At 39.8% G+C, this 14,980-nt stretch overlaps 2 protein-coding genes across 9 annotated transcripts in view; one reads left to right on the forward strand and one right to left on the reverse strand.

The window, feature by feature from the left end:
• TPR (translocated promoter region, nuclear basket protein) overlaps positions 1 to 3,176 on the reverse strand; it is a 72,333-nt gene extending 69,157 nt beyond the window's left edge. The window contains exons 1-3 of the mRNA XM_008145959.3: positions 3,062 to 3,176; positions 2,392 to 2,700; positions 669 to 773 (exon numbers count right to left, since the gene is read on the reverse strand). Coding sequence (XP_008144181.2) covers positions 669 to 773; positions 2,392 to 2,700; positions 3,062 to 3,131 — 484 coding nt within the window. The 5' untranslated portion in view covers positions 3,132 to 3,176. The remainder of the gene's footprint in view (positions 1 to 668; positions 774 to 2,391; positions 2,701 to 3,061) is intronic.
• ODR4 (odr-4 GPCR localization factor homolog) overlaps positions 3,113 to 14,980 on the forward strand; it is a 30,708-nt gene continuing 18,840 nt past the window's right edge. For 3 of the 8 annotated variants that reach the window (XR_008555164.1, XM_054711955.1, XM_054711960.1), the window contains exons 1-5: positions 3,113 to 3,426; positions 3,760 to 3,798; positions 6,426 to 6,546; positions 9,010 to 9,144; positions 12,564 to 12,659. Coding sequence is in view for 7 of the 8 variants with exons in the window: in XM_054711955.1 (XP_054567930.1) it covers positions 6,448 to 6,546; positions 9,010 to 9,144; positions 12,564 to 12,659 (330 nt within the window). In the remaining variant the exon portion in view is untranslated. Of the gene's footprint in view, positions 3,452 to 3,759; positions 3,829 to 6,425; positions 6,547 to 9,009; positions 9,145 to 12,563; positions 12,660 to 14,980 lie in introns of those variants that run through there. The other 5 variants (XM_054711957.1, XM_054711956.1, XM_054711959.1 and 2 more) reach the window with 5 other exon arrangements.

A 14,980-nucleotide genomic window follows, 5' to 3' on the forward strand; every position in this document is an offset into this window, starting at 1 on the left:
GTACTTATAAAAATCCTAACAGAAAATTAAAACAAATGAAATAGGTTTTAATTTTTCAACAACAAAAATAATTAAGCACTCTCTTTACCTTTTCAGTTGCCTAATTGCTTTTATTTTTTTCAAAATGCTTTCTAAAATATCACATTTGATCTGTATAGTAAGTAGATGGGCATGTGGTTCTAGCCATTTCATAAACAACAGTCAGGCACTATTATGAGTTACATATGGCAAAAGAACATTTTAATAGCACCCAGAATTAGAATCAAGGCCTCCTAACCATTAAACCCTATTTTCTTTTACCACGGAATGAAAAATCAAAATATTACCATAAATGGAAACAGTATTTTCATATAAAGTAGATGTTTCCAAAGTATACAAAAGTGTCAGAAGATCTCAATACTCCACTAATATGATAAAGATGTAATTATGCCCTAGCCGGTTTGGCTCAGTGGATAGAGCATCAGTCGGCAAAATGAAGCGTCCCTGGTTGGATTCCAGTCAAGGGCACTTACCCAGGTTGTGCGCTCCATCCCCAGTAGGGGGCATGCAGAAGGCAGCCAGTCAATGACTGGTTCTCATCATTGATGTTTCTCTCTCTCCCTCTCCTTTCCTCTCGGAAATCAATAAAAATACATTAAAAAAAAAAAAAGATGTAATTAAATACTTACTGAGCTTCTCTAGCTCAAGCCGCAAGCTTTGGCACTCTCGGGTTTCATTCACAAGTCTCTCTTGACTGTGGGACAGCCTCTTCTCTACCTCAAAGTACTGTTGTTCTACAGAAGAGCAGAGAAAATAAAATAAAGCACACATGTACCTTCAATTTCGATACTGCCACTTATTTTTAATAAGCTTCATTTTAAAATTTAAGACATAGTATTGGAACTGCACTCCAAGTAAGAAAACTTGAGTAAAGGTAAATACATGTAGCACTGAAAATGACTTCAATATTTCCAACGGACTTATATGGTAAGTATATGACAAAAGAAAGTAAGGCCTGAGGGGGATTTTACAAATTACTTGTCTATCTATCCCACAAGATTAAGAACTTCTTCAAGGCAGGAAACATGTCTTATATCTCGGTATTTTCCCCACACGTCAGTAGATATCTTAGCATAAAAAGCAGCCAACTAAGCTTTATTAAATGGAGAAAAAATTATTTCCATTAAAAACCGTCTGCTTTAAAAGGCTAGTGTGAAAACAAGCCAAAATATACCCCAAAGTGTACAATTACTACATTTATGTAAAAACAAATGTGTTATCACGGGAAGGGCTTTGAGTAAGTGCTGTTCAGCACTGTTATCAGGCACATCAAGACACTCTATATTTTTGTGTCAATTAATGAACAGAATGCAGTGTACTATATTCACCTTGGGGACCCGGGAAATTAATTTCCAACATCAATTCTGCTACACTTTTTGAAGCAAAAATTTATTCGGGACTTGCAACCCACTTAGCAAACAAAACCCCGTAAGCATCCCCGCCGACCAGTGGTAAACCAAAGCCTAGGGCAGGAAGTCTCACTAGTGTCGGTAACTCTGCTCTTCTTTGAGGGTCTACTCCAGGCATGACTAAATAGGTCGTAACGTATTTTTCTATTAAACTCCAACGTTCAGAGGTGAAGTCCGACGTAGGAAACGTATTGACCGCACGTTCACTCCGCTGCGAACGCCATCCTATGCACCGACGCGTTTCTGCGAGCATCTAGTTCCTCCTGCTGGAACCAGAGCCGCACACACGCTCAAAGCGCACGAGACAGTCAATCGGACAAATTGAATGCAGGTGAGCCGGCCACCAGGCGGTCGTCCGTGCAACTGACATACGGGGCACTCGGCCAGTGAGGGCGAACCTAGGACGCGCGCGTGTCAGCCCTGAAAGGTCCCAGGTTCCATTCTGAGGCGGCCGCATGCCGAGGATGAAACATTTGCTGCTCCTGAGGATGAAACATTTGCGAAATAATGTTTTTTTTTCCTCAAAGGGACACACTACCCGAGTTATGCTCAGTTTTTTGGCGAAGTTTGACACACCAAGCTCAAAAGGTTGCCCCCATCACTGTTAGGCTTCGATAGAGGTGGTAGGCTCTTCGGTGCGGGGTACACAGACCCCAGATGGTCACAATTTCTTGTTCTGTGAGACGGCCCTCATCACCAAGAAAACGGACCTGACTGGGCATTCAGATTTACAAACAGAAAACGAACCAACACAAAAGGCTCCTGCGTATCAAAACTGTGAGAGGAGCCGGTAAGACAAGGCCTTAGGGGGCCCACGAGAGCGAGGAGGCGATGCTACCAGGGGAGTCGCAGCCTGAGAGAGAGGGAGCTCGTAAGCGGGAAAGACCAGCCGCGGCGCCGGAGTCGGGGCCCACGCCTGAGGGGCGGGAAGGGCGTCACTTACCGCTCTCCACCTTAAACTTCTCGTGCCGCCCCTTCAGGCCGTCGATCTCGGACTGCTGGTCGGCCAGGAACTTTTCCAGTTTGTTCTGCACGGACTTGGGCAGCTTGTTCAGTTCCGTGCGCTCCAGGACCTGCTGCAACACCGCCGCCATGTCGGCCAGGCCGGGGGCCGCCGCGGCAGCGGCCGACGGACCAGAAACGGAGAAGCAAGGCGAAGACCAGGAGGACCCAGGAGCCTGGGCGGCCACCTCTGCCGCCTCGCTCGGGGGCTCGCGCGCGCCGGCCCGCCGGAGGTTCCCGCGGCGGGACCCTGGGAAATCAAATCTTGGGTTAGTGGCGGCACCACAAGCGCAACGGCGCCCGCGCCCGAATGCGCGCGCAGCAGCCGGCAGCGGCGCATCCTGGGAACAGTTCAGAGGCGGCCTCTGACCCGGACCTGCCTTCCGACTTCCCTTTTTCACCAAGCATTAAGCCCCGCAGGATTCTGGGAAATGTATTTTTTCCCCCCCTCAAACGCCTCGCGGAGCCCAATTACGCAACATCGGGTCAGCTTCCTCCTTTCTTCCCGCCCCCCGGCTCTCCTAAGCAGGCCGCGTGGCCACTGTCCGCGAGGTGGCGCCCCAGGGTGCTTATTAACCCACGTCCCTCCCTAAAAAGCAGGGCGAGCTTACCATCGAAGCTTCGAGAGGCCATGGCTAGTCCTCTTGGGCGGCTCCTAGGCACCGAGCCGCTAGAGGGCATCGGTCCCGGCAGGGCCGGATGGCAAGCGCCGGGCTAACGCCACGCCGTGAACGGTGCCCGGAAGGGGGCGGGGTGGCCCGCAGGCGCTTTGGCAGAGGAACTGCGGCGGAGGCAGGGGGTCGTTGCGTCATCAGTCTGCGCCACCCGGCTCCGGAGACCCGGGGTTGGGAGTGGGAAGTAAGGGGGGGGGCACGCCCGTCGCCTTCGGATGAATTATTGGGCCCCGAAGGCCTGAGGGGAATCTGGTCCCTGGAGGCTGGTACTTGGACCCTAAACTGCTCGGACACACCGGCGGGTAAGTGTGCCTGCCACGCGTACAGGTGATTCCGCCTAAGGGTGTAATGCGTGTGTGCGAAGGTTGTGTGTGTGCACTTGGACAGGAGAGCTTCCTTTTTTTTAAGGAAGCAACAAACAGACGGTAGGAAACGTATGGACAGACACGATGGCACCACACACTCAAATCCAACTCTGACAGACTCACCTTATTGGAAAGAGCTGTTTAGATGCCGTGTGTGTGTGTGTGTGTGTATGTGTGTGTGCATGTGTGCATGTGTGTGTGTGTGTGTGTGTGTTGGGGTGGGTAACAGGGAGCCAACAGGAATTTTAAGGAGCCCGGTTCATTTTCCAGGACGAAGATTTTATTTGAAAAAGGAAGTTCGGAGGAGTGGTGAGTGGAACCTCTGTTTTGTGTGCTAAGGTAACATTGCAGAAAAGGTGACCTTACATTTATATATTTTTTCTTAAATGGAAAAACTGCCGTCACAAACGTTTTTAAGCACGTTTCTTATAAACCACTTCTCACTCTGCCACCCGAAGAGAACGGCTTGCTTCCAGAGGTAACTCTGGCATCTTAAGCTGAATCTAAAGATGACGTCATGTTTGGTTGCTCCCCTAAAATAACTTGTAAAATTCTTTATGGAAAACAAAGCATTGCTCATGTCGTTCACCCTGCAATTCCCACAATAGTAGGCCTTTTTCGAATATCAGTAAAGAGTTTGGGGTTGATTTTTTTTTTTTAATCTCTGAAATATTTTATGTAATCACTTTAAGGTTGCAGGTATGTGCAGTTCTGTACTATGCCCTAGGTACACAATATTATCGTATTGTTATCGACCATTTGGAAAGTGCAGATATTTTGTACATGAACTCGCAGAATCCTGAGTTTAGATAGGTTTTTCAGAGTTGCTGGGGTTTATTTTGTAGACTAGGTAATCAGAGTGCAGGGCGGTAGAGTTGTCTCAAGTCACAGTGTTTGGACAACTTGGAAAGCTCTTGCTGACGCACAACATTTCAGGTAAAACTGAATTGTGTAAGCCAAGGTCCACCTTTTTAGTAGTGTCCTTTGTAAAGTATCGTTGGCTACATTTCAAAATTTCAAAGGAGCACTAAACAAAACAAAAAAAATCTAACATTCAACCAGATTTTACAACCCAATACATTTTCATCTTCTGTTGCATTCAGCTTCTTATACATTGACATGGCTGATAAGTGCCACCTTGGAAGAAATAAGGTTAGACCAGGTATATACCGTCACTTTGGAGTCACTGTCACTGCTGTTTCTTGCAAGAATTCGGAATTATTAGGCCAGAAGGAAAGGAGTGGAATAGCATGATGAAGTAGAGGAAAGTTTAAAACACTGAAATGCATACTTTAACCTTTTGCACTCGGATGTCGCGTGTGATTCACACCGTTAGCATTAGAATAAAGGAATCGAGAAAAAAAGCAAGCGAGTGCAAAGGGTTAAGTTTAAGGCACTATAAAAGTCAAAGGCTCTTACTTTTATGGAGGCATTAATGATTTAGACAGGCAGTTCTAGATTTAATCTAAACAAAAATTGTGTGCAGACTGTTGTCAGAAAAGAGGTAGGAAGACATTTAATGCATTTCGAGAAAAAACTGAACAGGCTCTTTGAAAAACAACAGCAGCAACAACAAGAACAGCATCCAGCCAGCCATTTCAAGCTGGAGCCAGTCCTCTGGGCTTTCGTTTTAGAGAACGCAAATCATTGTGACGGTTTACCGGTGTCAGATACGCCACCCCAGCACATCTCTAGCTGCCTCCACTTGGTTGGGCTGACTCAGAGTGAAATTTTTTATAAAACTCAAAAGACTTATTATCTCTATTCAAAATGCTGCAACTGTGTACCTGCAGATTTTTATATCGTTTTATAACGTTTTGGAATATTATCTCTTTACATTTTTGTCTCCCACACCAAATGAGATCATTATTCATTATTGCCTACTCTTTTAGTTGGCATCTTTGTTTTTTAGCTACAGAAAATCACATCAAAGGAGCACAGGCCTGTAAGAGGAATGTACTGGTTCTCATCCGCCGTCGGGAGTTACCCTTAGTAATGGTTTAGAAGAGAAACTGAGTTTGATTCCTCGTTAGGAGCATGGTGTTTAAGGGCATGGATTCTAGAACCAGACTGAGTTTACATCGTACCTTTGCCACTTACCAGCTTTGTCACTTGGGCAAGTTACATTGCCTTTCTTTGTTTCAGTAGGAGCTATACAAAGGTTGTTATTGCATTGCTATTTACTTCAGTAGCTCTTGTTCTATGGGTTACTCAAGAGCAGACATCAAGTATTACGCATCTCACCTGGCACAACTTCTGGCATGTAGTAGTTCTTCCCAGTATGCTTAGGTTCTCTCTACCGCCCAGTGAGCAAATCAAATGTTATCATCCTTGTCCTGGCCGTGTGGCTCAGTGGGAATGTCCTCCCGTACACTGAAAAGGTTGCCAGTTTGGTTCCTAGTCAGGGTACATACCTATGTTGCAGATTCGATCCCTGGTTGGGGCACTCATGGGAGACAACCAATCGATGTTTCTCTCTCTCTTCTCTCTCTCTCCAAATCAATAAAAACATATCCTCAGGTGAGGATTAAAAAAAATTATCTTTTCTGTTTGAGAAATGCATACTGAGGCTTAGCAATAGATTATTAATTTTAACACAACTAAGGAGTAGTCCATCTGAAATAAAAATACAGGTGTGTTGACTACTAATTTAGTGTCCTTTTCCTTATCGGAAATGTGGTATTCAGTTTCATCTCTCATATCAGCTCTGCTTGGTTAGTCTCATATCAACTCTGGTTGCAGCACTGTGTTGAGAATTTTGAAGCTACATTTGAACTTTGCAAGTAAGAATATCCTATTTAATAAGCAGTCACTGCAAGGCATAGGGTAGCATTGAGGTAGTCCCACTTCTCTCTCTGTACTTCCCCCCCATGAGGAAAATGTTGCAAGTTATATTCCCCCCCCCTAAAAATATTATATTTTTTCTTGTAATTTAGGAGATTGAATTAGTTCTCAATAATGGGAAGAACCTACATTGTAGAAGAGACTATTGGCCAGTATCTCTCAAACCTCAGTCTCCAAGGAAAGTCTTTTGTCTCAGGTCTTTTAATAGGACAGGTATGTATCTTTTACTGTTTGTTTAAAGTTGAACCATGCTGTTTAACAATAAACTCAAGGTTCGGGGATGGAGGGATGGAATGTAGAAGTAAATTTAAAATAGATTTTTGAGGAAAAATGTGGAGCAGTATGACAGACCTAGTCCAGGTGTGCTCAAGTCGGAACACATTCCCGTTTGACAATGCAAAAATAATTTATAATGTGGAAACTTCAAAATTAGAATTTTTACTGAGCACATTATTTGTATGTTTGTGTGTGTGGGTGTTTCCAAAGTGTTTTGTACTTCCTTTTAATCTTTATTGATTCCTGGTGGTTCAGTTTTTTATAGAAGTAGCTTTTGATAGTTTTATTCCCATTTTAATTTATCTTATCTCAGCCTTAGAGCAACAGTCATCCTATATTTTGTTACATAGTATAGTACTTATCATATTGATTTTTAAAAAAATGTTAATTCAATGGAGAGGGAGTGGGAAGAGGTGGGAAAAATTTGAAAATTACACGCATTCTATTTCCCCCATAAAGTTAAGCCTTAAAAGTCAACACAAAATGGAATAGAGATTTGGACAGTTACTTTAAGAAGCATGAGCACCAACTGACTTACTATAATTGAAGGAAAACTGTGTTAATAAGCAAGGAGGACTCGTCAGCAATACAAAGTAGCAACAACAACTAAAAAAGAGAGTAACATAGACGGACTGCCTGTATCCATCTAAACACCGTTTAGGGGAAAGTGCACTGTGGCCCAAGGGCTTGAGTTTGAGGCCTGTTAGCAAATGAAGCTCTATTGTGACAGAGCTCTAGTTCCGGATATTTTATCCTGATGCCTTAGAGAATTCAAATTGCATAACTAACTTTCCTTGTTCTGATGCTATCCCATATTCCCATGACCCCCCCTGGTCACACCTTCATGGTCACAAACCTGATTCTGACCTTGTAAGACAGAGGGCAGACCCTGCACTGTTCACCCAGGTAGTCCCATCCTATGAGGCCTCTCTTTAGATGGCCAGCCTGCCTCTCTTGGCAACAATCTGAACTTCTTCCTTATTCCGGAAACTCAGTATCTAATATAGGGTTCCTTTTGCTAGGAACTTTTATTTTTTTTACTTTATATGTTTATTTTTTTGTGTTAAATGTTAAATCTTTTATGATGCTGGTGTTTGTGTTGTTGTTTTTTTCTCCATAGGTTTTTTTCTCCCTCCCCCCCCTCCCCACTCATGCCCTCACCCCCCTGTTGTCTGTGTCCATTGGTTAGGCTTATATGCATGCTGCTAGGAACTTTTTATTTAAGTTTCTTTACTTCCCATTTTTCTTTTTAATTTAAAGGAAGAAGTGTTTTAGAGAAAGATGGGTTCATAAAATAAAAGTTCAGTGAGAAAGACCCTCTTCCAAACTTGCCTTAGTGCATATAGACGGTTTCTCACAAATGCCTCTCCCAATTTAGGATGTTCCTTCTGCTGTTGCTTCATGCTGCCTTTTAATTCCTTCCACTCTTCTACATGTTCTTTCTTCCTCTTTATTCTGGGGTTCATCATTTTTCACTCCTTCCCGTCAAGTTTATCTGTTTCTTACTTCTAGGGTCATTTTCTTTTCAAAGTCATAGATTTTATGAGAAGGAATAACTTTCTTAATCAGCACCTACCTTTTCCTGTGTACATTTGAATGTAACTCTCTGGAAATAACTTTTATAGAAATAAATTCTCTTTCTTTTCTAGTCCAAGATGACACTAAAGATGGGAATTTCAGGTCATGTCTGAGGATGACCACATACTAACTTGTATTATCAGTCTTATTTTTATTCTTTCTTTATAGGGACCTTCGACTGTAATAACACTAGGCTATTAAATGTCCCTTAATTTATATTTGGGTTTCCCACCTTTGAATACCATTTAACTGCTATTAAAACTAAGGAACATAAATCTGATACCATTTCACTTATGTGTCCCCTTGTTTTTCTGTGGACACACATATGCAAGTTTCCCACTATTGTCAATTTTTTGTGTTTTTCTTTTTGTTTTTTAGTTTCTGTTGATATACAGTATTTGTCATTTCAATGACAGTAAGATGCATAAGGTCATTTGTTGCTTTATTTCATTGAACCACCAATATGTTAAAATTATATAGGAAATAAATATAATAACTAGAAAATTGAACGAGCATATTTGTTTTCTTTTGATTTAAATGTAGTTCATTTACTCATCCAGTAAGTCATTTTTAGTGACTACTATGTGATTCACATTTGGATGTCCAAATAAATAAGAGGCTGATAGTAAATATATTAAAAGATGACATGTGGGGGAAGTGTTGTAAGCATATTTATGAAAATTGATTTCTGTATAGATTCCATTATAATACAGACATTAACAATTTAAGCTGTTATAAATATTACTATTTTTGTATGTCCTAAGAGCTTTACATTCTTCAGTCAGATATCACTCTAGTAAGTTTTTCTAATTTGTTTTTAAGTGTTCTTCACAGAAGGATTATGTGATTCTTGCCACTAGAACACCACCGAAAGAGGAAAGAAATGAGAACCTCAAGCATCCCAAAGATCAGTTGGATAACTTGGATGAAGAATGGGCCACAGAACATGCTAACCAGGTCACCATAGTTTTCTCCTTATATAGTTAAGTTTGTGTTTATTGACTGACACAATAAAATCACTTTATCCTCAGATTACCAGAGTAGGATTTCAGAGTACTCATTCTTAAGTCTTCACAACTTGCATTTCCTTACTAGAAGTTAAATAACCTACCCAAGATTACAGAATAAGTAGTGGAACTGGGATTTGAACCCAGGCGGTCTGACTTTTTTATCTTATATGCTATGCTTTTCCATTGTTAATTTTTATCTGTTTTATTTTTTTAACTCCTACTACGTTCATTTAGCTTATTTTCAGTTTTTACTTTAAAATAACACTGGTTATTGATAATATAGTTTCTGATCAGATTGTTGTAAAGATTTAATCTAGGCATTGAGGCAATAAATGATGGTTAAATTTTTTTAAAATCCTCATAATTTATGTTTTAACTAAAGCAAAAAGACATTACCCAAACCAGTTATAAGAGAAATGAGATAAAAATAGAAAATGTTACAGAAATATAGAGGGGGAATAACTAAATACCTGCCAATGGCTGGAATCAGACAGTCTGATGGAAGGCTCTGAACTCGAAAAATGAATACGATTTTGCCAGTAGAAGTAAGGGAACAAATTCAATGTCCAAAGGAAGGTATGTATAAATGACCTGAGGGCATTAAAGTTAAAGGTATGTTAGGAAAATAGCAAGCAATTGGGTATAATTGAAATACAGGATATATAAAAGAATATAGTTATACATAAGACTGTAAAGGGCCAGTTATGGATGGCTTTGGAGTCCCATCCTAAGAAGTGAGGAGTTTGTTTGGTAGACAGTAGCTCTATGGTAAGTTTCAGAGCTCCCTATTTGGAGAAGGAGGTAATATGATCTGCCAGTAATTTAGAAATTAATTTTAACCCTTTGTACACCGTAAGCGTCTATAGATGCTTTAAAAAATCATTTTTTGTGAGAATTTTCACCTGAAAATATTCAAGAATACCTGAATTATGAGTAATACATTTATTTTTATAACATTCATTGCAAATTGATTTTTTAAATTAAATTCAAAATATCGTGGCATGTAAGGTTGGTTTCCGTTTTGGACGCGTGGCAGTTTAATGCCTTAGTACAGTGTAAATGGAGAGTAGAGAGACTGGACACAGAACAAAAAACATATAATAGCAATAGTCCAAAAAAAGATGATGTGAGTCTAAGCTAGACTCAGCTTCATGAGGAACAGGGTTTATATCTGTTTTGTTTATGGCTATATCCTCTGTGCCAAGCACAGTATTTTCATAGTGTATAAAGAAAACTCCAAAATATTGGATAAATGAATGCATGAATAAACTGAAGCAGTGAACTAAAACTTCATTGCCAAAACATTTCAGAGAGAACTAGTATCAAGACAATTTAGTGAGCAAGTAGATTGCGAATGGAGAAATATTGTGAAAGAAAGAGTAGCTCAAGATTACTAAGATTTTTAGCCTGGGTTTCTAGGAAGATGGTGTTGCTATTATATAGGCAAGAAACTGATTTGGGGGTGGGCAAGGAAATGATGTTTAAATTAATTAAAATTAGATATTGAATGGTTTATATCATCTAATAAAGAATGTCAGAGCAAGGTAAAAGTAAAATTATTTCTTTCTCCAATGAACTTTAAATCTTTTAAACACACATGTTTTTGTGATGGAGGTGTGTAGTATCCTATATAATAAAAGGCTAATACAGAAATTGAATGAAAAGCAGAACAACCAGTCGCTATGACACGCACTGACCACCAGGGGGCAGATGCTCAATGTAGGAGCTGCCCTCTGGTGGTCAGTGCACTCCCACAGGGGGAATGCCACTCAGCCAGAAGCCCTGAGTCGGGCTCATGGCTGGCGAGCACAGCGGCTTAGTCGGACATCCCCCAAGGGCTCCCGGACTGCGAGAGGGCACAGGCTGGGCTGAGGGGACCCCCCACACACACACACACCAAGTGCACGAATTTTGTGCACTAGGCCTCTAGTGTAGTTATCCAAGAAATATATCATCTTCTAACAAAAATGTTAAATATTTTAAACTTCATTTCCAAAAGGTTTGTGTGTATATATGTTTATTTATGTAGCTAATATATTTGTGTGTATATACTTAGATGCATACAGAAACATAAAATTTATGTAGCAAAATATATTCACATTTTTGTGCCTCTAGAAAGAAATGGTTAATTTTATGTAGCTATTTTGAAAAGATATGCAGATGCCCATGCTAAATACGAAAACTTTATTCTTTGTATTGTCAGGCTTGTGTTACTATAGTAAATAGAATTGATGAAGCCAGAGGGAGCCACCAGCAGTGGCTACACCAATCTATTAGGGATTATATTATGATATCTAATTTCTGAAGACTTAACTTTGTGATCAATTTGTTCAACTACACAAAGGATAACCTAACTGAGTCTAGATGGTAGAAAGATATCCATGTGGCATTAAAAAGTACTAGTAGCCACAGTTATGTGAAGGGAAATAATAGATATTACAGAAGACAAACTGGTAGTATGTGTCACATACTTTAAAAATATGCATAACTTCTTAGACTAGTAATCCACCTCAAGAGATTTATCCTAAACAAATAATCCAGTGAACACAGAAAGACTTGAAAGGATTTTTATCCAGTATTATTTTAGGGTAAAGAAAAATTACGAAATAACATAAATACTCAATTATATCAATAAATAGGTTTTAAAAACAGGTAAACCTAAGTAATAGGAAACAATGGATTTTCAAGCCAGACTCCCTCTGATCAAATTCCAGGCTCTAGTATTCTAAATATAGGGATACAGTGATAGTTGAGAATTATTTCTTCCCTTAAGGACCTCCCAGACCCACTAGTAAGGTACCCAAAAATATAAAAAAAAAAGTCAGCTCTCAGCCTGAGTAAAGTTATAGCGTTAGAAAGCCTAGGCATATATATGGAGAACAGTGAGAAGTTTTGACTGGCATTTTGATATTTCAGAGTAAGTAGTGTCAAATGAAGGATGTCTGATTATCCAGATTTTAGTCTGAAATAGCAGTCTAAGGAAAAAATGATACTTTATTTACCTGATAGTGGAAGCCATTGAAAAAAATCTTACAAGATATTTCAGTCTTTGATTTCATGAGAAAGGGGTTGGTTTATTTATGTAGCTAATGGGTTTCATTATTTAATGGTTTTACTTATAAGGTTATTTTAGGGTAAAAGTTCAGGATACTCTAGGAAGATTGTGTTCCTAATGACACCCCATTTGTCTTGGTTATCATCCATTTCTCAGTATTTTAACCCGTTTCTCAAAACTCCTACTTCAATGCTGTTCATATAGTTGGTACTCAGTAGGGATTTGCTTATTTAATATTTAGCTTCTCAGACACAAAGGATTGCATATAATGCCAAATGTTTATGTTAGCTAATATTATATTCTATTTTTAGGTATCCAGAATGCTACCTGGGGGACTTTTAGTTCTTGGAGTATTTATTATTACAACATTAGAAATGGGAAATGATTTTCAAAATACCCTGCGCAGAGTAAGTCTGAAATATAAAAATTCTTAATATGATCAAGTTACATCTTATTTTAATGGATGCTATTTGTATATATGTATACCTGTGTATACATATTTGAATTTCTGTCCCATAATTCTTTATACTAGAGGCCCGATGCACGAAACTCATGGAAGAGTAGACCTTCCTTTCCCCGGCTGCCAGCATTGGCTTTCCTCTGGCACCTGGGACCCAGGCTTCCCTCCGGCACCCGGGACCCAGGTTTCCCTTGCAGCCCTGGCTTCCTCCAGAAGGTCGTCTGGGAAGGACATCTGGAAGGACGTCTGGTCTAGTTAGCATATTATGCTTTTATTATTATAGATTGTGTTGACATAGCTTTCCCACCTAATTGCTTGGTATCTTGTGTGTAATGTCAATATTTATATTTTCAGTCCAAGCTGCAGATGTTAAAATAGTCTTCATTTAAATATTTTTTATTATTATGAAACAATTTATAATGATTTAACTGTTTCTGTTGTACAATAGCAGTATTCTGTTAGACCTTTCATTTAGTTCCAAGTGATTGCTATAATGTGAAATATATTGGTTTTGTGATTCTTCTGTTCAATTCTCCCAGTATCCTGAGAGTAAAACATAAAGTCAGCACAATAATCAGATATTTATTCTTTATTCCTGGGCTGAGTATTATGAATCCCCTGTTTTCGTTTTATTCCCACATCAGCGAATTGGGTAATAAAGTCTACATGTAAATATGAAGGTTCACGAGCTGTTTCCCCTGACAACCTAAAGTAAACTCTGCAGCCAGCCTTCATCTCTTTAAAAAGTTATTTCCCACCCTGATTGGTTTGGCTCAGTGGATAGAGCGTCATCCTGTGGACTTAAGGGTCCCAGATTCGATTCTGGACAAGGGCACAGGCCAGGGTTGCAGGCTCGATTCCCAGTGGGGGTCGTGCAGGAGGCAGCCAATCAATCATTCTCTCTCATCATGGACATTTCTGTCTCTCCCTCTCCATTCCTCTCTGAAATCAATAAAAATATATTTTAAAATAAATAAATAAAAAAGTTATTCCCCCCATTAAGAGAGGAGCGGACCTCATAATCTTAAAAAATGCAAAAACCCACAGAAAATCCCCAAAACTTTTTCTAGTAAAGAAGTGTGCAACTAAGAATTCCAGATTCTACAGATTCTCCCAGTTTTATAACGTTACCTATCAAATGTCCACTGTCAAACTTTTGATATTTGTACCTACGGGAGTAAGGGAAGAAAATGGAGATTTTTCCCTCCCCTGGGAAGTTATTCAACCTTCTGCTATCTTTCCCATCTTCTATATATATAAAAAGCTAATATGCAAAGTGTCCCCGTGGGAATTTGACCAAGAGACCAGGAGTTCTATTGCTTGCTATGACATGCGCTGACCACCAGGGGGCAGTGCGGAATGAAGGAAGGCCCCGGCTGGCAGCTGGGGAAGGGAGGCCCTTGTTGGCAGCCAGAAGGAAGGCCCCAGCCTGCAGTTGGAAGGCCCTGATCGCCAGGCAGGCCTAGGGACCCTACCCATGTACGAATTTCATGCATCGGGCTTCTAGTTTTTAATAAATGTATATTACAGTTACTCGGTCTCAGTAGCATTTTGGAATATGACCTAAACCTTTGTGTATTAATAACATTGGTTGTGCATCCTTTTGTGGTTGGTGCTGGATTGAATGGGGGTGAATGTGGACTCAGTGCTAGAGAAATATAGTCAGATCCTCTTTCCTGTTGCTTTTGTATCTGTTTGTAAGAAGCATATGAGACTTTAGAAATGCTGTATTTCAGAAATTATTGAGTTTGAATTATCTAACTTTGTTTCCATTGGCCAGCATTGAGGAACACTATAAGAAAAAACATTATAAAACTTGCCAGTGTCTCCCATAAGATCATTGTTAAGAACTTGGTTCATTATATCACATTATATTGTCTTTGAAGAAATTTCTTTTGATATCGTTATGAAAAAAGTTGTGCCTATTCTGATCAATTGTTTTCAGCTAATTTATGGACCATGTGCAGTAGGTAACAAATTAGGTTTCGTTGTACACATTATTGTTAGAAAGCTTAGAGCCATATTATAACTCCTCTCCATATATCAAGTATGCCCTTCTATAATTCTTATTTCTGGTATAAATATATGTCACTATTTCTCTTTTTTTGTCACTTTAAATTTATGTTGCTACTATATTATATGTGTCCTTATATATTGCTTTAAATCTTTTGTGACATTTAAATAAGAAATGCCAAATGGGTGACATGCTCCATTTTTATAGTTTAAAAATAACTTGTCCTTTCTCACTCTTATTATAATAAAGCCTTT

Source organism: Eptesicus fuscus, chromosome 22 (assembly GCF_027574615.1).
Source record: "Eptesicus fuscus isolate TK198812 chromosome 22, DD_ASM_mEF_20220401, whole genome shotgun sequence".
Taxonomy (NCBI): Eukaryota; Metazoa; Chordata; class Mammalia; order Chiroptera; family Vespertilionidae; genus Eptesicus; species Eptesicus fuscus.